General features: G+C 39.1%; 2 protein-coding genes across 4 annotated transcripts; one reads left to right on the forward strand and one right to left on the reverse strand.

Annotated features, from left to right (window-relative positions):
* Positions 1-4,420, reverse strand: orai1b (ORAI calcium release-activated calcium modulator 1b). The gene is made up of 3 exons (XM_062434015.1): positions 4,263-4,420; positions 1,279-1,452; positions 1-1,161 (listed from the first exon to the last, which is right to left on the reverse strand). The coding sequence occupies exons 2-3, from the start codon at positions 1,390-1,392 to the stop codon at positions 604-606; spliced, it is 672 nt and encodes a 223-aa protein (XP_062289999.1). The 5' UTR covers positions 1,393-1,452; positions 4,263-4,420; the 3' UTR covers positions 1-603.
* On the forward strand, positions 3,816-26,449 carry kdm2bb (lysine (K)-specific demethylase 2Bb). Of its 3 annotated transcripts, none has more exons than XM_062433998.1 (21): positions 3,816-3,966; positions 4,564-4,708; positions 4,845-4,923; positions 5,060-5,106; positions 5,910-6,088; positions 6,230-6,336; positions 7,979-8,072; positions 8,237-8,390; positions 8,660-8,775; positions 9,735-9,861; positions 10,531-10,937; positions 11,066-11,152; positions 17,047-17,277; positions 18,696-18,839; positions 18,936-19,022; positions 19,146-19,481; positions 20,153-21,219; positions 21,333-21,496; positions 22,852-23,013; positions 24,082-24,300; positions 24,937-26,449. In XM_062433998.1, the coding sequence occupies exons 1-21, from the start codon at positions 3,922-3,924 to the stop codon at positions 25,116-25,118; spliced, it is 4,179 nt and encodes a 1,392-aa protein (XP_062289982.1). In that variant the 5' UTR covers positions 3,816-3,921; the 3' UTR covers positions 25,119-26,449. The 3 variants fall into 3 exon arrangements, with proteins under 3 accessions (XP_062289982.1, XP_062289983.1, XP_062289984.1); XM_062433999.1 differs by having other exon boundaries at positions 19,155-19,481; XM_062434000.1 differs by lacking the exons at positions 3,816-3,966; positions 4,564-4,708; positions 5,060-5,106 and having other exon boundaries at positions 4,868-4,923.
* The last annotated feature ends 390 nt before the right edge of the window (positions 26,450-26,839 follow it).

Consider the following 26,839-nt stretch of genomic DNA (forward strand, 5'->3'; position numbering starts at 1 on the left):
TAGTAAAAAAAAAAGAAAACTTTTATTTAATAACACAGTCTGTGCTACAGATGTCAGCAAATATAATCTGATAATACTGTTGTTTTGTCAGCTGTCGACTCAGTCAACATACACAGCAGAGAGTACAAATACAAATGTTGAAGGTTACGATAAATCATCTGCACAGTGAATACAGAAGAACTAGTTAAATACTTGTGGTTCACAAAACACAATAGAGAAATACACTAACAAATGCAGTGTTCACTGACAAATGTGTAAATAAATGCAGCAGGCAACAGACAGGATTCCAGGTTATTGTTCATGTGTCTCTGCAATGATTTAAGAGACCAATCAAGCAATTACCACAGTTAAGACTTCCTAATTTCAAGTTACATGCATTACGGCAGATTGGTGAGTTCACAGTCGATCAAATAACATGTCTATATAAAAACAACTCTTTTCACAGAGGTAAAACTCACAATAAAGAGCTGAGATATCTTCATTCCTGTGTAAAAAAAAGAAAAAAAAAGAAAAGAAATCAGAGGCTAATAATGTTGCTGATCTGGCTTGAAGAAGTCCCAAAGTGTTAGAGTCCCAACAGCAATATGCATCTACCGTAGTTGTCTATGGGAAATGCGAGCTTGGAGACTGCAAGATGGAAGATTCCCCTCTGTTGTCCAGCTCGTTCTGTAGTCTGGTGAGATTAGATAACTCCTCCAGCTCCTGAAACTGTCTATCAGTTTTGTGGCTGACCAAGGAGCGGTAGAAATGAACAGCAAAGACTATGAAGATTAATCCAAAGGGGACCATAATAGAGGTGGAGGTAATAGCAGCAGCCACACCGGATGAAACTGTGTTATTGCTGGACTTGTTGGGCTTCACAGGCAAAAATTTGACCCAGCAGAGTAGAACCACCTCAGCTAGGAAGAGCAAGGTACCAATGACAGTAGAAAAAGCCCACGCCAGTTCAATGTGCCGGTGCATTCGCTCATGCGGTGACTCCTTCACAGAGTTGAGGTTGTGGACATTGCTGACAGCCTCTATGTTGGGCAGGATGCAGGTACTAACCATCAGAGCGAAAAGGTGAACAGCCACGAGCACAGTGGTGCAGGCACTGAAGGCGATAAGGAGAGCAGGTGGATAAGGATAGCTGTTGTCCAGTTGCACTTCTACCATGGCCACCTGTAAAAGGAGGAAAGGAAACGGAAAGGAAACAGCTTTTATACACGTGTCAAGACTGAGTAACGTGACTGATACATCTACAGAGGAGTAACAACACGACTTCTGGAACAGTGTTACCATAGCAAATCCAGAGAGCAGAGCTGATGTCCGGCTTGAAGCCTTGAGTTTAGCCCGGCTCAGGTAGAGCTTCCTCCAGGAGAGAGCTTGCAGTGAGTGCTCGTTCAGACTCATGTCGAGCTTTTTTTTTAAAGGACCGGGACGAGCAGCGCTGACGTTGTTTCCTCGGTTACTCTACGCGACAGAAACAGGCGGTCAACATGCTAACAGAAAAAAACACTTCACTGAAAACATTCAACCTCGCCAGCTGACGGAACTGCGGAAGCTATTTTTTTTCTTCCAGCAGTCTCCGGCGTGTCTCAGCTGTACTGCCTGCACCTTACCCTACCCACAAGTCAGCGCGCTCTGAGAGCAACATCCGCTCACTGACTGAGCTGCACGGAGTTGCGTCATGGATGAATGCATGGGCGACGTATGAAGCCTTCATTGCGCAGTACTGTGGAAATATGTAGTGTTTTTACATTTGATACTCTGCTCGCAGTTTTGCTTAATTTGCTTTCTATTTTGGCCAAATTATTTTATTTATATTCAGACAGGCAGATTCTTAATGGTCAATACTAGTATTTCAGGTATACTACTACTTCAGTTCAACTGTGATATATGTTTGTATATATATATTTATATATTTTCAATTTAAATCTGTGCAATAACAGTATCAAACTCAAGTATACTATCACTCAACAATATTACACTTGTACATAATGTTGTTATTACTATTATTTTCATATATATATATATTTATTACTAGTGTTGTTTTTATTGCTTTTGAATTTACTTATTATTTATTGTTCTTTGTTCTTTTTTTGACACGTTTAATTTTGTAAATAATAATGTAAATTTCCCCATCGTGGGACTAATAAAGGAATATTGTATAATATTGTGTAATATTGTATCTTACATATTAAGCATCATGTTTCTTCAATATCTGAATGTACAAAGACAAAATACTTTTTTTTAATACAACCTGGCTTGTTTGTTATTGTAGACTCAAGTTGTACACATGGTGGTGTAAACTTGTTGTATGGGCTACTTGTTTCAATAAAGATGGATAAATAATAATGACAATGATAATAATAATAATAGTAATAATAATAATATTATAACAATACATCCCTTAGTTACTTTGTTTAATTTACTTTACTATAAGATTTTTTATTTTTTGATTATTAGAATTATTTTAGTTAAGTTAAGTATTTATTTGTCTCTCATGAAATTGATTTATGTTCATATCCTAATTTTTTATATTGATATTGTATTATTTGTTGTTATCAGCAACTCTGTAGTTTTTATTGTTATTTTTGTTGTTTTTAATAAACAGCTTTATTGAAACAACTATGCAACAAGTTTACAGCAACCTGTGCATACAACCCCAATACCAGGGGGAGAAAAGGTTACATTAATGATAACCTTTTTGTTTTTTATTTTTTTTATTTTCATGAAAACCTGAACACATTATCCCAGGTTGCATCACTGATGAGGTGTTCAGGTACATCAGATAAAACAAGTTACATAAATATCTTTACAGGTTACAGTAAGCTTACAATGGTTTTAACGTTTTAACAGCTTTTTTTAACCTCTACATTCAGATATTGACGATATGTATTGTTTGATATGGCCGGTCAGCTCTGAAAAGTTTGTATTTTTGCTTAAGAACTTGGATTGTAAATATGTAAAATGCAGTCAAAGTAAATTAAGCAAATTAATCAAATAGAAGTGCAAACAGAGATTCTTGCCATATTCAGTGAATAGTGTTGTAAAGGGAGGGTAGATATGATCAGTAAAAACTCCACAGTTCTGTATGCGGGCAAGACCAAAATAAGATGAGATGAAAGTGATAAATAAAATAAAATAAAATGTTATATACAGTAAACAATCTCTGTATAAATAAATCTGCAATATATGTGCAATATGCAGACGTTCCTCAGATGATATACAATGCGTGTAACGTTCCTGGGATTTACATAGTAAGGATAACATCAGTCTTTTTAGTGGGAGTGGGAGGTACTGGAAGCTGTGGTGTTTGACAGTCTGCTGGCTTACTTGTACTTCAATGTCTTTCTTGAGTTTCTGCAAGTGATTAGTTGCCACTCTTGTATTGTGTACTGGTTTGAGCCTCGAACCTAATATGCAATTATTAGTTGAATACAGTCTTGTATTTAAATAAACAATAAAAGCCTTCTGTATAATGACGTAAGTACGATGCTCTGTGTGTTAAGTTAGTCAATGTCACGCACGTCACGTCCAACATACAGAAAGTGTAATTATCACTAAAAGAATGAATGAAAGTGCATTAAAGCAGTCTTGCTTTTTACGATATTGGCTCATGTATCACTTGTGTTTCCTTCACACAGTGCACTGAACTATTGGATAACACTGCTAAAACGTGCGTATCGTTTTGTTTTCCTCCACAAACCTAACGATGCTCTTTCTGTGGTGATTAATGAGTAAAATCATTAAAAAAAGCAGGAGCTGACAGGCCGTGACGTCGTCCAACAATGTTTTGGTTCCTCGCGATGACGTAATACACAAAACATGGTTCCCTTGTTTTGAACCTGAAAAGCGTGCTAAGTGTTTCTTTACCTTTTGCAGCGCACGAAGATGCTTTCCCGAAACTGAGTGGCTGGAAAACATCCGTAAGAGACGATGGCTCAGGCCGCGGAAACGTGTGCTGAATCTGGACGCAGGCTGGTGTGTAACTGACCATCTGCCGCGTTAACGTTAGCTTATGAAGCCAGCTAATTAGTTAGCTAAGCTAACGCTCGCAGCAGCAAACGCTGTGATGTTTGTCAGCTCACTTATGCTCATAAACTTGGAGCCTTTGAGAGAAAACGATAGATATTACAACCTTAGATTTCACAACTTCTCGTGGATTTTGCAATAGTTCAGCCAGCCTGCAATACTTACAACATAAATCAGCATCTATCCTCAAATCTTGCATCATTTACACACATTTATGTTCAAGTTAACCTTAGAGAATAACGTACCAACAGCCTCTCTCTCGGGACCTGTGCTGTTTAATGTTTACTATATTTGACGTCACATTTAAGGAAAAACAAAAGCAACTATAGTAACGTACTATTAAAAAAAAAAGAAAAAGAAGCCTGAATGTGACCACTTGCTCCAGTTTCAAAGTTAGGAATAAGATTAATGTTAAATCAATTTGACATCAGTCACCCAGGCTGGAGAAAAAGAGAGAGGCCTTTGTGACATACAGGAAAGAGAGGGTGCTTTTTGCACTTCGTGTTTATATTGTGTCATGTGAATCATCTTGCTTTTCAATGACAGCGCTCCATCTGCCGGAGGATGTACGACGAAAACGAGGATTTGTCAGATGTTGAAGAAATTGCAAATATCAGAGGTTTCAGTGTGGAGGAAAAGCTTGTCAGTGGCAGCTACAGTGCAAACTTTGTCCACTTGATGGAGGGTAAAGGTAAAGCAGTATTACCTTTTTGATTAATTTATTAGATTATTTTTTTTATATTTTGCAAGATGCATGCCGTTACAATCATAAATGTTTTTTTTTATCCATAAATGCTTTTGGCTAAAACACACTCACTGTCTTGCAGACTTCACTTATGAATATGTGCAACGAGAGGCTTTAAAGAACCCACTTATTTTTAAAGAGAAAGATGGACTTGGGATCAGGTGAGAAGTTATGTCTGTGAATTCACCGGTTTACACATAGTTGAATTATCTTTGACAGTGCTTATGGTGTTGATTGAGCCCACTCTGCATTTGAATTTAATTGATTGACATCCTCCCCTCTCTTGTATTTACATAGAATGCCTGATCCTGAATTTACAGTCAGTGAAATTAAAGGCTTAGTTGGTAAGTAGGAACACACACACGCACGCACACACACACACACACACACACACATGCACACGCACACGCACACACACACACAGGCACAGGCACACACTAACAAATGCATAAATGTTTACTAATCCTGCAGTTACTGTGGTTAAACTTCCTGAAGGAGAACAAAACTAAAGCATATGTGCATCTAGGAAAAAGAGAAGTCGTATTTCTGATCACAGCACAGTTTGTGGAAGGAAAGTGATCAAATTAACCCAACTATGATCAAATGCTGATGCAGGGACAATGTCTTCCAAATAACTTGTAATCTATGTTGAAATGTCCAGTTTTGACAAAAAAAAATGTTAAGAAAGCACTGCTCCTAAATTCATCCGTCAAAAAAAGCTGCTGATATTTGTAAAAAATTAAACCCAGCAGAATAAATTGTAAGCACCAAATCTTTCATAAATGGCCAAAAATAATCATGCTGATGGACATCATTTTACAAGGAAGCAACGTTTGTAGTCACAGTATGTTTAGATTACATATCTTTCTAGTTATTATCAGACAATTTCCAATTATTTGCATGTTCATTATAGTGTCGAGCTTGAAAGCCATGAAGTCAAAACATGATTGGAGCGTAGTTGCCCCATCTAGTGGAGAAGATGGTAAACAACATGCGGTTCATGATGAAATCTGTCAATTGACAGCAATAAAATATTTATTTGTATAAATCTAACAACATGTTGGGTTGTTTTAGACAAACTTAGAAAAAGATGGCGTTAATGACAGCTCTCTGAATTTCAACTTGTGTCCTGGTTGTTTGCTTGCAGGCAGTCGTCGGTCTGTGGATGTTATGGACGTGAGCACTCAGAAAGGCTCTGAAATGACCATGGCTCAGTTTGTGCGTTATTATGAGACACCAGAGGAAGAGCGGGACAAACTCTTCAATGTCATCAGCCTGGAGTTCAGCCACACCAAGCTGGAGAACCTCATCAAGCGACCTACAGTGGTAACATAACACAACACTCTCTGTATGAAAGGTTATGAAAGGTTTCATGAAGGGTCACTAATCTGCTGCCATTTCAAAAGACAGTAAGACTAACAACCCCGTGACTGATGGTTAAAAGTGCAATTTTGAACACGCTCACAGGTGGATCAAGTCGACTGGGTGGACAACATGTGGCCCACTGCTCTGAAACACAGCCAAACAGAAGCCACCAACGTGATCTCCGAGATGAAGTACCCCAAAGTGCAAAGGTATGACTTAATTGCATTGTGCATTGTGTTTCTGTTTTGATGAAATTCTCTTTAGAGCTGTATGCCAGTCTGTGAGAAAAAAAAAAGAAATGTTCACAGAATGATGAATGAAATACTAGATAATTCCTGCTTCCTTGGCAGTAAATACAATTCTTCCTCCCATCTGAATGTCTCAGCTATCGCTCAATCACTGTAGAGTGCTGCATACTGTCGGTGTCATCCACCTTCTGTAAGTGCTCTTGATTGTTGCTAGGCAGCACAGTTTCATGGTGGAGGATGGTTTTACAACAGCTGTGGTCTGACTGCACTGACATCTCTCAGCCAATCAGCTGTCAGCATTAGTACATAGCTAAAAGTCAAAACCAATTATGCCTTTCCTTTTAACCTCAGTCCCTTATATTTCCTTCCAATACACAGAGGCATTACTAAACTCCCTCCCTCTCCCTCTGTGTCTTTCTGCTGACCTATAATTTATCATTCTATTCATATTAAATTGGATAATGTGTAAAGAGTTTCAGTAGGTGTTGATGGTAAATATTGGGTTGTAATGAATGGAAGATCAATTTTCACTAATTCCAACGATTGTCTTTCTTTTTTTCTCCCAAAGCATCTTTCAAACATCTTTACTCAATTGCAATATTTCCATATGCAGGTTGGTCTTTGAAGGCTATCCTGTAAATTGCTACCTGTCACAATATTGCCTGAAATAAAACTCAATGCTGTATTTCAGCCTCTATTGGCGTGTAATTAATGTGTCATAGAGATGCAAAATATTGGACATGATTTTGATATATTCATATATTTTCGCAGCCTTCTTTTTCTGACTCACAACTTCACTGTATAGATTTTTTATCACCACTCTCATCAGCAAGTTACTTTTTTGTTTTAGAGGTAATTTTTTTTAGAGGGAAAAAACTGACAGTATACCACTTGCCTAGCACCCAACAAAGTGAGCGAAAAACTGATGAACTAAGTGGAGCATTTAGCAGCTTAAGAGACGGATATGTTCTTTTATGAGTTGGTGGAAAGCCAGAAGCAAAGAGAATATTGGAGCCATTAATCATATTGATGTAGGAGAAAGAGGTGTAAAGATTGTTAGCAGGAGGAGCAAAACTATCTGATATAATGTGACCTTATTCAGATTCATAACTGACTGATCTTGACATCTGCGGGGTAAGTTGTTAAAGTGTTCAGACTAGCTAACTAGCTCTCCATTTGTTTCCAGAAACTGTTAAATCATCTCTCAGAGGGATACTCCAAATAATCATGTTGAAAGATTTTCCCTGTAAATGTTTTTTCCCCCTCTTTACACTTAAATAAATAATCCTTATCTTATTCCTGTCTAGCTAAATTACTGTATCATTTATGCCCCTCGGAGTGCTAATCATTCTGCAGTTAAGCATCAGAGGAGCAATGTCCTATTGTGAACAATTTTCTATGCTGTTTTGCCTTTGTGAGTGATTTCTAGTGGTGTTTTCTATGAGTAGCATTTATTTAGAGTAAACAACCAAGATTACTGCTGCTTTATAATTGGTTTAGCTGTTTTTCCTGTTTAGATATTTTCATGGATGTGTGATCCTTACTATCAAATTTGTACAATGGGATTAAAAAAATAAATCTGTTATATCGTTTTCCTTTATAGGTATTGTTTGATGAGTGTGAAGGGCTGCTACACAGACTTCCACATTGATTTTGGGGGCACTTCAGTTTGGTATCACGTATTCAAGGGACAGAAAGTAAGTATCTAGTATTCTATGTCATAACCCATCATTCATCAGTATTCTTTTCATTGAGAAATGAAGAAATCTCTTCTTTAGTCTGGCAGTTTCTCTCATAAACCTCAACATTTCTAATAGTTTCAGAGTTGATATTTCACTTACAGATGACCTCTCCTCCGCAGGTGTTCTGGCTTGTGCCTCCTACCCCTCATAACCTTGCCCTGTTTGAGGACTGGGTCCTGTCAGGAAAGCAGAGTGATATTTTCCTCGGAGACCGAGCTGATGGATGCCAGAGAGTGGAGCTTAAGCAAGGATACACCTTCTTCATCCCATCTGGTGTGTTGGCATGGTTGTTTTAAAATAACCAGCAGGAATAGATTAGCTGCCACTTCCATGAACTGCAATGCTTTGCTTCCACCGATCATATACAGTGTATTCAGCTGTGTGTTTGCATGGTTGTTTTAAAATAACCAGCAGGAATAGATTAGCTGCCACTTCAATGAACTGCAATGCTTTGCTTCCACCGATCATATACAGTGTGTTTGCATGGATCCATTTGTCATGGATATCTTTACATGTCTTCTTCTTGTTTTTTTGTAATTAAGGGTGGATCCATGCTGTGTACACTCCTGAGGACACGCTGGTGTTTGGAGGCAACATCCTGCACAGTTTTAACATTCCTATGCAGCTTACCATCCACGAAATAGAGAATAGGACTAAGGTAGGAATCTTCGCTGTCTCGTGTGTGGCTGAACTCTGACCTGCAATGCAAGCCAGGAAAGTCTACCTGGGATAAATGAATCTCTCTGAGAGCTAGGAGAAAGGTGAAGAGTTTACCTGTAAGAGACAGGAGAATGAGAGATGTGCTGGGGGGGGGGAGTCAGTTTGGTTGAGATTGGAAGAAAAATAAGGGAAAAGGCTCAAAGGGCAAAATAGTTTAGAGTGACAAAATGACAAAAAATATGGATGTAAAAGTCAGGAAGATCTGTGGGGCCCTAAACAGACTTGATTTAAAAAGCAATACATATTTATGATACATGAAAGAAATTGGCATGGAGAGGCACTTGCTCTTAATATATGTTTAAAAAAAGGTTAACTTTTCAATGTGCATAATAATATATTGTTAATTATATTTTTGTAATGGGGAAAAAAATAATATTTTATGCCACCTTCATATCAATTTATGTGTAGACTTTGGATTTGATAGGTTTCCTGTGGTAATACATTGCAAGAAAAAAAAATATATCAGCGTTAGACACTTTGTGTTACAAGTAAACTGTTTGACTGTAAGTAAGAGTTTTTTTTTTCTTTGCATAGCAGCCCATTAGTGCCTTATTTTAGAATGATAATAATCATGTCATGCACCTGTAGCTCTAATTGAACATAAGACTACCTGATTTTAGTTTCATTCCCGAATAAGTGTGCATGAGTGTTTGCATGACGACTGTCTCTGTAGTGATGGAACACATGATATTAATGTCTCCTATACTCTCCTATACTTGACCAAGAAATCTTGCAGGGTTTGCCCTAATCTCACACTCTGATCACCAAAACCTTTGATTACCTGACATTCAAGAACTTAGGTTACAATGAAAAGCCAACAATAACCAGATTACCTCAGTACATGTCAATATACTGAGACCGAGGTTGCACTGATGGTAGTTATGTCCCCGTTTTCAGGTTCATTCCAAGTTCCGTTTCCCTTTCTACTACGAGATTGGTTGGTACGTTGTGGAAAGATATGTGCACTGCCTGACCAAACGGACCTACCTTTCTCAGGAGCTCCGTAAAGAGCCGGTAGTGATGGGTAAGTAAAAATAAGCTGTTTTCCAGTATGTCCATCAATACTGTTAAAATCTCTTTCTGCAGCTGTAATTAGCTCTCTCAAGTTACTAAATGTCTTATGAGATGTTAATAATGAATAATATTTCTGATCTCCATTTGTCATGCTGGATTTTAAAAGGCTCTGCAGCCACACACATATACACACTTATTTCTAAGGCTAGCGTGATCAGATTGTTTTGCGAACATTAGCTTTATTTTACTTCTTTAAACACAAGAAGCACATAAAACATTTAAAAAAAAAGTGAAAATACATCATTAGAAATACCAAGACTGTTCTAACTTTGTCGGAAATGTGTGCATTCATATAGGACCTAATTACCAAAAGCAAGAAGTCGGTTTAGAAAATAGATTTCAGGGCTTTTTAAAGTCTAGCTAGTACATGTTAATCTAAGAATGTAAGAATATCACCCCAGATGCTACTAAAGTATGTTTTTAATCTTCTTGCTCATTAGTATTGGGCATGCACAGGGGAGGGGCTTTACAGATTACCTGCTGTGTTTCAATCAAACATGTAATGCATGCTGTTTCAGCGCCACGCTTGATCGCTCTACCAATTCAAAGAGAAATACAACGTGAAGAGATGTGTTGAATCCTTTGATGCAGCAATTTTTTTCTTTATGTGTCCTTTCAGACTATGAGACAAAGGCAAATACGGAAAGCCCCTCCTCTGACTCAAGGAGCCAGGACATAAATGAGGACTCATGTGAGACTCAGGTCAGGGATGACCAGGGTGAAAAAGCAGAGAGAGTCGCTCAGGAAGGCCCCTGCTCTCCTGACAATGTGAAGGGCCAACACCTTAAAGCTGTTTTATCTGTTGACTCTGAGGACAGCTGCAATCCTGGCTCCACCTCTCTAGATTTCCCCAAAACCCCCTCTGACTCCCCAGCTTCAGAGTCTCCGAATAAATGGACTCACCTGACAGAGTTTGAGCTAAACGGGCTCAGGACACTGGTGGATAAGCTGGAGTCACTTCCTGAAAATAAGAAATGTGTCCCAGAGGGGATCGAGAACCCACAAGCCCTGCTGGACGACATGAAGGTAAGAAACAGCAGGATGACGAAAGAAAAAGTTTGTCTCAGTTACACACGCATTCATTTACATCAAAAATATGACTCAACAGACATGACACAGTTCTACTTTGTTGTTTGCTCTCTGTGGCTGTCTAGGCTGTCTTAAAAGAGCATGCTGATGACGACCCTAAACTGGCGATCACTGGAGTCCCCGTGGTTTCTTGGCCTAAGAAAACTACAAAGGTGAGAACATTTCAGCTTCAGTGTAACACCTGCCAAATTGTGATCGACAGACTTTTGATCCACAAGAACATTTTTTTCAATTTCTACTAGCAACAAAACTATAAAGTGTTTTTATTTTAATGGATGTATATTAAGGAAATGGCTTTTGTAATGTTAAGTTCAGTACAAGAGTGCAGTTTACTGTTAAAAAGAGTAGCATGCAGTGAGTGGTGACGATGAAGCCTCAGCCCACTGATGATCCTGGTTACTAGTGACAGCTCAAAATCAGCCCACATGTTTTTGTTTCATATCCTTTGAAATGAAATTCAGCTGCAAATACAATCTTGCTTCTGTGTTCATTCAGAGAATAGCCTTATTTTTAACATCAATAAATAATTTCATTTAATTAGTTTAGAATTAGTAGCAGACTAGTACTACTTCAGTAGGATGCTGTTATCAATGCTACAAGGTTGGTACCCAATTTAATTTCCATTTATCTGTTTTTTTTCTCATCATCACAAAGAAATACTTTTTCTTTCTTAGTATTTTCATACCCTCTCCTCAATTTAGTTGCTCTTGTTCTCTGTTTTAATCCTCTTTGTTATTTTGCTCCAACTCCGTACTTAAAGCAGTAGATGTGCTTATTTGCTTAATTGTAACTTAAAGGTCCAGTGTGTAAGAATTAGTAGCATCTAGTGGTGAGGTTGCAGATTGCAACCAAATGAAATACCCCTAACCCTCTCCTCCCAAGCATGTAGCAGAACTTAAAGTGGCTGCAGAACTCTCGGAAAAACCATAGACTGTATATAAAATGGACGTAACATCCGTGACGTCACCCATTGGTTTGTGGACTGCTGCTCGGAAGCGAATAGTTTCGGATCTGGGCAGCGCCATCTTGAAAATTTCCGGTGCATGCTGGGTAAAAAAAAACACAGATTCTACTTATATGGGCATCAGGAGGAGCATGAGGCGCCCTCCTGAACCTGTGAACCAATCAACCTGTCAATCACGACGTAGCCACGCCCTAATGCATACCCTGCTTTATCGTCAAATATAAAATCAGGGAGGCCAAAATGTCCCAAATGAACATCATACTGCATTGAAGAAGGCTTTAAACTAGCGATTGAGACCATAAACACATTTTGAAAACGTTTACTGAGGTTAGAAATCAAGTGAGAAGTTGGTGAATTCTCCATTGACTTGTATAGAGACGGAAGTCCTTTTGACACCAAAACGGTCGCCCCCTGGTGGCCTTTTGATAGAATGCAGTTTTAAGTTAATTCCGCGTTCGCATCATTTCAGGAGGACCAGAACTCCCCGCCTGCTTGAATTATGTAACTTATTGACTTATTTTTGTAATATAATGAAAAATTCAACCACTATATATGTTGAATTTACAGAAAAGTTTCTGTCTGTTATTGATCGTCTTAAACAGCCTCACTTTAAAAGCTAATACAGTTACAGACTAGATACAGACTATCTGGGCTATTGTACATTAAATCAAAATGGAAAAGGAGTGACATGAGAGAAACCTGTCAGATTGACATTATATGTAAAAAGCGTCTGCTCCACTAACATAGTAGACGACTGTATGCTACTAATGGCTTTGTGGATTACAGTCTAAAAAAACACCCGTTTCAAAATGTGAAATAAATGTAATGGTAGTGAAACAATATGTGCTAAAAATAGGAGGGAAAACAGGAACTGAAGAAACTGTATTATAACTCATGAATTTTCTATGTGGAAACATAAGAGGTAGGATAAAAATGTAAAAACACAGAAAAGCTAAATAAAACAATGATACAAAAGTGAAGTGTGAAAAAAATACTAAAAAAGAGGAGATTCACTACAGTGAGTAAAACAGAAATGAAATATTGTACATGCTTTAGTTTTCCAATAATAAGTAATTGTCCTAGCAAATGCCTGAACCGTGTTAACAGGCAGAGGAGTCTTAAAGGAGGAGGGAGGATGGGGTGTGTTGTATATGAATGTATGGAAGTGATTTCTTATGGTTTAATGGACCCTCTGGATCACCCCCACCCATCCCTCCAAAGGCCAGCTGCTGGTCGTGTGGCCTCTTTGTGTTTGCCTTTTGTAATGAGATGCCATCTGGCTCTATTGGCTGTGTGGGGCCTGCTCACCTCTCCCAGTGATACTCCTCATGAATATAATCACACTGTCTCTGCATTTTCTTTCCTCATTGGAGGAATGCTGACACCCCCGGTGCATATTCTGATGCACAGCAGCCTCCAATTGGCCTTGTGCTGCGCAGCACCCCTCCTCTTTTTCAGGGGGGGTTCGATCCATATTAATGAGGCAGGCTTGTCTCTGTTTCCTACATCTACTTGTGGTATTGTGGAGCTTTGGAGCAGGAGGGAGGGCTGTAGGCCAGACAGCAGTAGCAGGAGTAGAAGGAGGAGGAGGAGGAGACTGCAGCCATGTCAGTTTTCTGTGAGCTGGACGGTGTGTGAAAACCAGCCATGGCCATGTCGCTGAGCGCTGATGATGAGGACTACGACTCAGACTCTGAGCAGGTTAGCACACCAAACCCCTGCAGGCAAGCATAGTGAGGCCACCAGAGGAATGCTTGTACCAGACAGCAGTGTGCAGCATCACAGAGCAGCGAGGAAATGGATCTACCTGAAGACAAATGCATAGATTCAGTTTTATCTCTGTGCTTGCTTTTTTGCATTTTTATGCCCTTTGTTTTTGCCAGAAAAAAATGCTTTTTGTGTGTGTGTGTGTGTGTGTGTGCATGCTTGTGTGTTTTGATCAGGTATATCCAGCAGAAGGAGAAGGCAGTGTTTATATAGCTCAGAGCCTCAGGGTTGCTATTGGTTGATTTAAAGGAGAGAAGCAGAGGAATGGGAATTCACATAGATAAAGAAGATGAATCCTTCAGTGTTTGATTGTAAAAACATCGGATGCATGTATTAATATATGTGTGACAGTAACAAAACATGTGCAGTATGTGTTAATGAGAAAGCAGTCATAATGAAATTCATTTTTAATATCGTTCAGTTTAGTCAGGTTGGTCCAAGATGAGATGTACACTTGCTTACACAGCAAGAAATGCGTTTTTGTTGATTAACATTTCTCTTTTACTTAACTCTGAACCACACCGCCTTACATTTATTCTGTGGGAGCATTTAGATGAATTACTCCAGTTTATTCTTCTGACAAACACCATGAGGCATTTTTGAAATCTGCTTTTTACAGTCATGTAAACACACCTGTTCCTCGTGTCACAGTTAAACCATGTGAGCATTGATTAAATATGCTAATCTCAAAGCTAATGTGTAGCATATTTTAGCTACCTAGTAATTAGTAACTATAAAGATTTTAGGTAATGTATTGTAAAAGCCAAACACACCTTTTTATATATACTTAACAGTCCTGCATGTACAATAGCACCAATCTAGAGAGAGATTGTGAATTAACTAATTAATTATTCTCAACATTTCTAAATCATGACATTCATACTTTTAGAGGAGCAACACATCTTGTAAGTGACTTAAGCTGTTGTAGTTTTTTTCAGTGCACAGTCCTGAACAACTTCTGGGTTTCAAAACACACCATCATATGCAAAATCTGGGCTAAACACTATAAAACTGAGTGTTAGAGCAATGCATTTGTAGTTTTTCCTAATGCAGCATCAGCATTACTACATATGCCACCTGTACATCTTAACATACTAATCCCTCCAGGAACTTGTGAACCCAATTTTTTTTTTTTTTGCAGAGTCAATTGTTGCCCACATGTTCCTTGATGGAGTGAAGCAATATCATATATGTGTGTTTTTTTTGTATGTATAAATGACATAGTGCTTTGTTTATGTCTGAGTAGACTGAGTATTTGATTTTGAATTTCTTTTGCCTTTCTGCAATCTGTGCTCAATCACTGCTCTCTCTTCAGTGTGTGTTTAAGGTGATGCTAAGTATATCCACAGTCATTGATTTCCATTGTGCTCCACAGTAGCTCAAATGTCTCCTAGACTGTCAATGAACACAAGAGTCTGCTTCTCACAATCTGTCTCAGCTGAATGAGGTCTGAAGTGCCAAGACATTACTGGTTGGTCACTTGAACTGACAGATGAGTGTGTGAATATACTCCCAGCTGTAGATTAACATAGCTCTAAAGGCGAAGCTGCAACCTGTGACATGACTTCAATATTGCCGTCTGAGACTGAGAAGCGGTTGATTTCTTTGGTAGTGTTGTCAACTTCTCCTAGCATTTAATTCTGAGCATCAGTGGGATATCTGCTTTAGAAATCACCCAGAAGGGGGGGAGGGGTTGAGAGGGGGATTTAGGGGACAGTATTGACAGCTATCTGAAACCTTTTTCTTTATTTTGTTTTTTTTTCATTTGCCTCCTAAACCTGTTGTTTAAGGTACAGGTGTACACTACAGTGTCAGGCTACTTGATTGAACCTTAACTATGATCTGTTGTCCGGTACTTGCAGGACTTGGAAAAGCTGAGCAACATGGTTCTCCAGCTAAATAGTGTGTTTCTTTCTGCTGCGATATTTAGTCCATTTTCTAGAACAGACCTGCTGTCTGTAATCCCTCACGAATACCCCCAGAACAGTCCAGTGCAGCTTGCACAACCCCCCCCACCCCCTCACCCCTCAATATCTCACTCTAATCCTGTCTGGTAACCACATATCTGACAGCCTATGCCAGTCTATTTCATGTCTATTGTTAGAATAAATTATTGTAATATGCCTAAGATTGAGCCTGCTTTATTTTTCAGTTGGAGTCTCATTACAGTTCTTATTGGTTACAAGTCTGTGTGTCATAGACTGTTCTGTTAGGAAACGGGACGTGGCTGTTGCTATGCTGACACCAGGAAAATCTGCACTGCCGATGCAACTAAAGAAATCTGATCTTCGTGTTCCAAGAGCTACAGTCTCTTGCATTTCTTGTTTTTGTTTATAACATCTTGCGTATTTATCTCACATGGCATGGCTTGGCTGTATTTCGACATGTGGTTTTGATGTAAAAAAAATAAAATACGATGTTGTGGTTGGGATCTGAGCATGAAAAAGAGCAGAATGCATAACATAAGAACAATAATGATGGAGATCAAAGGCATCTCATCTCCATTACCCAGTTCTATTAAATAGAGCACATTTAATGTGTACTATTGTAAATCAGACTGCGCGCCCCCTAACACAGAATAATGGGTCCTAGTGATCCATGTGTGAAATGTAGCCATAAGTGCAGCTTCTCTTTGAAGTAGAAACATGCAAGCAAGTGAAGTGCTAAATTTGGAAGACGCCTCCAGAGACATTCTTGATGTGTTTGTTTTCTCCTGGATCCTGTGCTTCAACAGTCATGAATAATCTGTGTTTATACGCAGCATGTTTTGATCAGATTTGTGTTGTGGATATTTATTACTGTATATGTGTCTGCGTACACTGTATGCATGCAGATGCTCTTTCCCTTTTTTGCTTGTGTCTGTGTTTGGTGTAATTTACCCAGAGTCAGAGAGAGCAAAGAAGAGATCAGACAGCCTACATCCAACATAGCATTGACTCCCGTCTCTTTTTATATAACATGATTTTGAGGGTTTATTATCGGGTCATAGCGCTATTATTAAATGAAATGTAATGTAATTCAGAACATTAGATAGTCTGCCTTTTATTTAATCCTAGATCTAAAAGCCAATGATGCAAGATTGCTGCCTTTGATATACTACAAATTTGCCTCACGGTTTAATGAAATGAATATTCAACCACTCGACTATTTAAGTAGCAGTTTCAGTATATAGCAGCATAAGAATGCTTAATATTAAAAACCACACTCTTTCATACAACCACACTAATTTATCCAACCTTTAGATGCCCATTTGTCAAATATTTGTTGATATATCATTTTAGGGGATCTGACCCTGTATCCTCTTCATCCTTTTAGCCTCGGCCTCCCAACCGGCCGAAACCTAAGATGGCAGCATCTCCTGCATCAGCAGTCAAGCTGTCAGCGAGTCGGGGAACATCTGGTGCCAGGAGGAGAAGGACACGCTGTCGGAAGTGTGAAGCATGCCTGCGCACGGAGTGTGGAGAGTGCCACTTTTGCAAAGACATGAAGAAGTTCGGTGGTCCGGGCCGTATGAAGCAGTCCTGCATCATGAGGCAGTGTATTGCAGTAAGTTCCTCGTTCATAATGTTTTTCAGTGATTTTTATTGTTAAATAAACATATTGTTAATGATTGCATTAATGGTTGTGACCATCCTTTAATTCGAATGTTCAGTTAGGGTGCTCTACGGGGTTGCTATGGTAATACTGAGTGGTTGCTAAGGAGTGTGTCTTGGCTGTATTTTAGTAGTGCTATGATAAGAAGTAGTAGAAGTAGTAGCAGCAGTGTTGTTAGGGACAGTAGAAGTAGTCATACAGGGTCAGACAAAGACCTGGAGTCTGTCCCAGCACCCACATTTGCAGTATTTGCAGGTACCTACTTGTGTGATGTTTTTTTAGGTTACTGCCACAGTGCCCAAGTGCCTGTTTAGACCAAAAGCCTGGATGTTTATAAGAGCATGCTGGGGAATTATTGGTAAAAGAATGAAAACTAAACAGCTTAGAGGACTCATACACATAAATAAAGCTTTTAAATTGAAATATCTAGAAGTAGGTCTATAGATTTTAAATACTAAGTACTAACTATCTGTGGACGTTCTGGCATCATTTTGTAGTGTTTGGACATATAAATATTCAGACTTTATGATTAAACTTCTTAATGTCAGCAGATTGTTGTTTGTCCAAATCCAGTTTATAGGTGAATTAATGCCAACAGCTGGACTGATGTTACACAGAAGACTGGAAGTGGTGAAATTTGTGATACACTTGGGACACACGTGTCTACCTGGTGGTGTTGTTGAATGTGCACTAAAGTGTGGTTTATCTCTCTCTATAGAATAAAACTACTTTGTTTTCTATTATACAGGGACTTGTTAATGAATGAAAGTGATTTCAAACACAGTCAGACTATGAATGTTTCAGCACCATGGACAGAGATGTGTAGAGAGACGACGTTTGAAGATGATGTTTGTGTACCATGGAGAGACAGTGAGAACAGGAGTTTGAATTATTGACCACTAAAGACAAAGAATGTGAAAGAGAGTTTGCTCTTGATGCACACAGTACCTAATATTGCGTCAAAGCAGTATTCAGAAGCAAGTACCAGTTCATCACAGTCTGCTGTTCCACATACATTCATAAATGTTTGCTAACTGACACAAAAATACACAAGTCACACACACAAGTTGGACGTTGTCACCTTCATTTCATATTGGATTCAGAATAAATGCAAATAAAATAAAATGTTGATATACGTTTTGGTTGCAGACCATGAACTGCAAGGCTTTCTGATATTTCAAAGAGGAGTTTGAGGTTTCTGGTCTCTGAGTGGAGTCGTGTCTGTAGGCTGTAACAAGCCAGGGCACTGAAAGACATTTTAACAACAATAGTTTGCGGGTAGTATACATAAAACATTGCAGATAGCTTACTTGCAGCATTACAACCAGTCTGGGTAGAGGTGTTGGTAAGCTAGTTTGTTTTTTCTCCAGCCGGTCCTTCCCCACACCGCAGTGTGTCTTGTCTGTGGAGAGGCCGGGAAAGAGGACACAGTGGAGGAGGAGGAGGAGAAGTTCAACCTCATGCTCATGGAGTGCTCCATCTGTAACGAGATTGTTCATCCTAACTGTCTTAAGGTAAATTACTCAATATTAGTTATATTCTTCATAAGCTTATATTCTCAGAATGATTGAACTATTGTTTATTTTCTTCCATTAATGCCTTTTGTTCAGGTAAAAGATTCAAGTGGAGTCGTCAATGATGAGTTACCAAACTGCTGGGAATGTCCAAAGTGCAACCATGCTGGGAAAACAGGGAAAGTAAGCATCTGTATAGACTTTATTCTGTGTGTGTCTGATTCATAAAAAATGATTTAATAGTTAACTTTATCTCAGTATGTCAGAACCAGAGGAATAAAGTGCTCTTTGTTTTCTAACCTTTTGGCCTCAAAGCAAAAAAGAGGGCCAGGGTTCAAGTACGCATCAAACCTACCTGGCTCGCTACTGAAAGAACCACGGTTAAACCGGGATGCAAAGGATGAACCTGACGCTCCCATGGTGGCTACGGCAACTGTTACCGCATTGACTACCACGACTGCTGTGAAGAGGAAGGCAGAAAGAGAAGAAAGCTCTAAGAGGAAAGATGAAGAGCCTCCAAAGAAACGTCCCCCGTTGCTGTCTCTGGATGGTTCGCCCCGGCCGAGACTTGAGGACAACCCACTGAGAAAAAAGAGGAAACTTTTTGATACCAATGATGAACCTGTCATTGTGAAAAAGAAGGTAAGATCCTCTTATGGTGTAATCTTATCAATCTTACTAAATGGCATAAATGGATTTAGAATCTGGGTTGTGAATTGTGATTTATTACACACTTTTGAGCACTGTTTGAAGGATGTCAAGCATCCATTTAAATGAGTTACTGAATCTGTGTTAGAACATTGTTTTTCATGTACTTCAATACATATATTGCAGTTCAACTTTTTGTTGGAAATTAACAGTCATAATAACGTTATATTGGTTATATTGCAGTAGCAGAAAGCAGATGTCTAACAGCAGAGAATGGAGGCAAGTCTCAAAAAGCTGTTATTGTTTAAATCACACCGGCTGGCTGTCACCCATCATTTCTGCTGCTGGAGTGTAATTTATTTTATGGACACTTTCATTTTTTACACAGCAAATTATAAACAGTCAGTGTACCGTGTGTGTGCACTGAGTTTCAATAGGTTTAAGAAGTTAAATTTAATATGTGAATATTACAAAGGCAGAACAATTAGATGACCTGAGAACAGAGAATTGAAAGAGTTTTCTTACTTATTATATTAAAACATATCATCATTTCTTGAATCTGTGATACAGTTAAATGGAATAAGCAGTACCTAGAGTATCACACTGCTAGTCACACTGATAAACCAATAGTTATGACATTTGATGTTCCTTCTTTTCTTTCTTAGAAGAAACATTCAAAGCTTGACGATCCCTCGACTCCAAAGCTGTTGAGACAAATCAAAACAGAAAACGATCACGGCGATGAAGACGACGACCAGGAAGACCATGAAGAAGACGGATTCTCATTGGACAGGATTCATATAAAGGAGAAAAAGGAGTATGATGATGAGGATCAAGAGGAAGATGAGGAGGAACAAGAAGATTTGATAAAAGAGAGAGACAGTAGTGCAGAGGACAAATCCAAGGTCCTGTTAAGTCCACTGCTGAGAACGTCAGCAGCAAGAGAAAGTGACCAATCCTCCTCCAACTCTCCCAGAGCCGGACCGAGCAGTGAGTCGGGAGACGCCCAGGAGAGGCCTCCGTTAAAGGCTCGCCACCAGCGCAGACGCCTCCCCAACAAAGAACTGAGCAAAGAGTTCAACCAGGAGATCCTCAAGACAGAAGAGTGTCTGAACAACCAGAACCACAGTGCTGTGAAGACGGAGGATGGCCCAGCCAATCACAACCGACGTCCACTGAAGAATGAGGACGGTGTGACCAATCAGAACCGTAAACCACTAAAAACAGAGGACTCGACCACTAATCAGAGCCGGAGGGCCATTAAAATGGAGGAAGGTGTGACCAATCACAACAGACGGCCACTGAAAACAGAGGACAGCCTGGCCAATCAGAACCACAGGCCGGTAAAAGCTGAACCTGAGAACGAAGTAGATGACTCAAAGCCTAAATGGCCTCTTAATAACGGCAGCAGCGACCTGGGAGACTGGCTGCGACACAGGGGACGAGAGGTCAACGGGACGCCACGTGGTTACTCACCTCTAGGCTGGAACAGAAACACACCGATCACACCGATATGCCCCCGCCCGCTCCCCTGCCGGTCGCCGCCGAAATGCATCCAAATGGAGCGGCATGTGATCCGGCCCCCTCCCATCAGCCCCCCGCCCGACAGACTGCCATTGAACAACGGAGAAGCACACGTGATGCGGCGAGAGACGTGGATGACGGTTTTCAGTCACCTGACTCACAGAGATCTTTGCGTGTGCATGCGTGTCTGCAGGACATGGAACAGATGGTGAGTATGAGATGTACTGCAGAGTTGTAAACATGATCCCGTACATATCATTGCAGAGCGCCCCCTCCCCCGCCCCCCCCCTCACTGAAAATGTCTGCTGTGTGTCTCACCAGGTGCTGCGACAAGAGGCTTTGGAAGCACATCAATCTGAACCGCTGCAAGTCAATCACACCTCTCATGCTGAGCGGCATCATCAGGAGACAGCCAGTAGCTCTGGACCTCAGCTGGACCAACATCTCCAAGAAACAACTCAGCTGGCTCATCAACAGGCTGCCAGGTACATTTATTCAACTGTAATCTGAGTTTTTAAATAAATAAAATGTAATAAATAAGGTGCATTTTGAGAGAGAAGGGAGAGTATTCTTGTTGATAGAAAGTGACACAAACCTTAAGATGCACAGTTAAATGAAGGGAGGGCCTTTTTGAGAGATTATTGTAATGATCATTTTGGTTGAAAGAATGAACTATTATAAAAAATAAAGGGAATGAACTGAGGTTTTTCTTCACAGTTTCTTGGTTATGAAAAGATTTTACTTGATATGTGGAGACAGTGACTCACCTTCACATGAACTTACAAGGGGTATCCATTAGTGCTTGCAATAATTTAATGATCCCCTTTAAACATTAACCATATGTTTAAAGGGAGTCTAAATTTTAAAGCGGCTATAATTGATACTTTTATAACAACAATGCATCAATGACAGTGTGTAATGTGAGAGGCGTCACTACTGAACCTACAGAGAATTATCAGCGACTGCAGCTTCCTTGCTTTACGGAGCTTTACAGCTAATTTCATTTAATTGAACAGCTGTCTGGCCTGCAACTTAAGTTTTTTTGGTTCATTCTCATCACTCTCATAGTGTCTTTTTTGGCTTCATAATCCACTGTACATCACCTACTTGGCACCAAAAGGCAAACGGACACAGTTAGTGGAGAACTAGCTGGAGAACTTAATGGTGCATTTTGCAGCTAAAGAACCAGATGTTTTCCCTCTGGAGTTGATAGAGACCAAAAACTAAAGCAGAATGAATATTGGACTTACATTCATCAAGTGGACATAAACAGTGTTTTGTTTACAATTTGTTTTTGCTACCCCCAAGTGGCCAAAAAAAATCAGCAAATGCATTTTTACAGTAGACTGCATCTACTGTAGTAGGTTAAATTACTGTGTAAACTACTATGTGTGGTTTAAAAAATAAAAAAAAGTCAGATTAAACTCTTGTCTCAATGAAACTTTTTAAATGTGAGCCAAGTGTTTCAGTAACATGCTCCCATATGGCTCCCCCCAGATGGATAATTGTGTCCCTGGGGCTCCTGAATTTAGATGGTTTACTTGAGATTCTTTCTTTCTTTCTTTGTTAGTAATAAATATCTTCACTGCATCGTTCGGTTAATTAGATAAGAATACTTAACTGCATCTGTGTTGGTTTATTTTGTGACCTCAGACTAAGTAAAACTCTGGAGGCGTAAAAACTTTTAAAAAATAGGGCATATTTCTTCAACAGAGACTGAATGCGAGATAAATTTAGCATGTCATGACGCTACTTATAACATATGCAGAATGATACAATTAATCTGTATATTGTAGTTGGTGTTAATATGAGGCTCTGTATGTTCTTACTGTCCCTGCAGGGCTGCGTGTGCTGCTGTTGTCGGGATGCTCCTGGGTGGCGGTCTCTGCTCTTTGCACTTCCAGCTGTCCTCTTCTGCGAACTCTGGATGTTCAGTGGGTTGAGGGACTGAAAGATGCTCAGATGAGGGACCTGCTGTCGCCTCCTACAGATAACAGGCCAGGTACCAGCCCTATGCCATCTAGCTCTGCCGACACAGTCTGTAGCATCATTGGTTAAATCAGTGACCGTGACCACAGAGTAAAAAGGAAATCAATGAGCCTGTTACTTTCAGTTCACTGTGATACTTCATCTGAGTTATTGTTAAATATTGCAGTACAACACTAAACATGTGTAAAGTCACTGGATTGTTCCACAGTCGTAAGATATAGACTCAAAGCTGTCAAGTCATCAGTGACATCATGTGTTTTTCTTGTCAGCTAATCCCATGAAAAGGCAAAAACTAACAATGTGTTTGTCCATCTCTCAATACATTGATTCCTACTGAAGATGTAAACATTTAAAAATGGGTCACAAATAGATGTTTCTTTTTTTTTAATGTCTTTAGTCATTTTCTAAAACAGCTGGGCGCTGCAGTTTTCTGCAAACGTTACACAGACTGGAGTAAATAATGTATTTGCTGGGGACTATTTTCAGCTGTGGATTAATACATATTACACTCTAGTGAGTATTTTCAGCAGCAGGATGATGTATGTGAGATTTCCTAAAAATATCCTTCAGTAGCTGTGTCCATGGTAAGTTACAAGCAGACCTACAAGGATAAGTCAATGAATTGATTAGTCGATTGAAAGGAAAATAACCTTCTGGTTTCAGACTTTCACTTTTCTCTCTCTTATATTATTGTGAACTGAATATCTTTGGGTCCTGGACATCTGCAGATGTTATCTTGGGCTCTGGGAAATTATGGCAGTTTTTCCGTTACATTTTAAGTACTAAATGATTCATCCAAAACATAACTGGTGGATTAACCAATTATGAAAATAAATAGTTGCAGCCCTACTTGCATACAATACTTGTTGGTAGGATCAATAATTGTTGGTTTTAGTCTTTTCATGGGAATTGTTGACTGTAAAGAAATATAGATTATCACATTACTTATCTCCAACTATAAAATATTACCATTACCATGATTTTATCTCTGATTGATATGGTCAGACACTCACTCACTAGATTGACGACATACATTAAAATCCCTCTTTCTCCTCCGTCCCTCTCTTAATGTCCTGTGCAGGTCAGTTAGACAACAGGAGTAAGCTGCGTAATGTGGAGGACCTGCGTCTGGCAGGTTTGGACATCACTGACACATCTCTACGGCTCATCATCCGCTACATGCCGCTGTTATCCAAGCTGGATCTCAGCTACTGCAACCATGTCACTGACCAGTCTGTCAACATCCTGACCGCTGCAGGGACGACTACCAGAGACTCCCTCACTGACATCAACCTGTCAGGTAGGCTGTTTATCTTCCCTCTCAGAGCTGATTTCTAAATATATTTGATAAATGTAATAAATTATCATCAGTCCACAGTGAATTATTTACCACCAATAATATATAGATCAGTGGTCTGTAGCAGTTAATAACATATTTGCCTCAAGTAAAAGGATCACAGCAGTGTATTTGCATATTTTACCTCTATAACCATAAATAACTGCTGCAGGATGTTCTTCAGAGTACATGAAGAGTTTTTGCATTGATTTCCTTCGTTCCAGATAGTGGCAGGTTTCAGTTCATTAAGTCACCTTTTATAAAGATATTATTAAGATATGTAGAACTATACATACTTCCTGCTTTTGTATCAGAAGTATAATAGTACAAAAACATTGATTTGCCTGAAATAATCAGATCTTATGCTTGATGTTTTTCTGAAATATCATTAAATGTTAAAAGCAGTGAATCAAAAGAGCACCTGGGAGGTAGTCTGCACGTTTATCCCAAAATGCTGCTCACCATAATTACGGCCTTACGATTTCACGTCCCAGAATATCCTTAAGGGTTAATTAATCCATGTGTGTCATAGCTCCTGTCACTACAGGTGAATCAGCTACACATCGTCTGTTCTTCATCTAACCCAATTTCTCCCCGCAGTTTGCAACAGAGTCACAGACCAGTCGCTGACCTATTTCAAACGCTGTGGAAGCATATGTCACATTGACCTGCGCTACTGCAAACAGGTGACCAAGGAGGGATGCGACCAGTTCATCGCAGAAATGTCAGTCAGCGTGCAGTTTGAACTGATAGAGGAGAAACTACTGCAGAAGATCAGCTAGGAAGAAAAACATGGGAAAGACTTTGTGACATTCATGAGTGGTTAAACTACTGTCCACATGGAGGCAGCAGATTACTGCGTGCTTGTGGAGAGCGACGCTGTGTTTCATAAACATCTGCGGACCAATGAACAGACACGAGGGCAGTGTGTGTTTCTGTAAAACGTGATGTAAAGGAAGCTGCGCTGCTAAGCCAGAATGTAAAAATGGACGTTGTCCTGTGAAGGCAATATTGCAAAAATGTCTTTTTGTTGTTGCTGTTGTTTTTCTGAAATCTTTGCACCTGTTTATAAGTTATTTATTTCTTTATATTGACTGTTTATGTATTGTACCATGATTATCTTTTGGTGTTCATAGACTATTTTTTGTTTCAATGCAAGCTTTATTGCATTATAGAGGAATATTTTTGTATCAGAAAGTGTTTCATACATTTATGTGCAGTATTGAATGCACCAGTGTACAGTATCATACTATTGAAATTGATAATAAATCAGCATTACCGTTAAGCTCTTTATTCTCGAGAGGCAAAGGTCTAATGATTTGTTGCCAAACTATAGGATGGTAGCTCGTGTTTGTGTGGGTGTTTTTATGTTTTATTATGTGTCAGTGCTCTGTTTCTGATTGGACAAAGGTACTGTACATTTTGTTTTCCTTTAGACTTCATACAATGTTGCTATGTGTCCCTTCGGGTGAGATATTAGATATCTCAAGTTATTTGCACTGATTCAGCTAAAATGAATACATGAGTGTATTCACACATACACTATACAGTGTACAGTGTATAAAGCATATTTTTTCAACACTAAAATGTTCCGTACTAACAGCTTCTACAGTGATTACTGGGTTATATTAAGAAATACCTGCATACAAAGGTGTCTGTCAGTCTCCATCACTCTTTAGTATTATCTGTGCTTTGTGAAAGGAAGCGTTGTAGCTCTGCATGCAGCGAAAACATCTGTTTACACCAGTCAATAGATTTAGTAACTGTTAAACAATATAGCCATTTGTTTACTCCTGTCATTAGCTGAACTCCACATGTAAGATGAAAAAAAGAGAATCGTGCAAGAGATAAAGAATCAACAAAGTCCAGGAAAATAATTTTTAGAAGTTTTTTAGATTAGAAAGTTGTGTTTCTGCAAAGAGGCCGAATGAAACAAACCATTTCTCAACAATTTTTTTCGCCTGTGGCCCTCGTTTCTAAAACTCTCGTGACCCCAGAAATGAGACAGTTGTCATTACAATTTTGACATCTTAGTGCAAATGTTATGTTATTAATTTTTTTTAATGTTTTGAACAAATACTTAAAAACGTATCAAGCCAGTATCATTTAGCCTGGGTCAGCAACAACCCCCCCCCATCATTTCCTGAAAGATTGGTGTAAATGTTTAAGTGAAACTGGATTTTGTTTATTCTTTACTCTAAAGAGATTCCACCAAACTAGACATTTATTAACACTGGTTGTTTTCTATAAATCATTTCTTAAAAAGTTAGATTTTTACTCTTGAAGATAACGAGACATTGCAATCGATCGGCATTAGTCACAGACATTTTCCAAAGTATTGTTCTAACACCAGTTCATCCTCACATCTAAAGTCATACAGGATTTCCAAATTTTGCTATTGATACTTACCTAAAAAAAAACATTCAGGACAGTTTAACGGTTTCATAGGTTTGCATTTTTCTTGATCTTTAAAAATGAAACTTTTTTAAAAAGTCTTTTAAAA

Source organism: Scomber scombrus, chromosome 15, assembly GCF_963691925.1.
Source record: "Scomber scombrus chromosome 15, fScoSco1.1, whole genome shotgun sequence".
Lineage (NCBI taxonomy): Eukaryota > Metazoa > Chordata > Actinopteri > Scombriformes > Scombridae > Scomber > Scomber scombrus.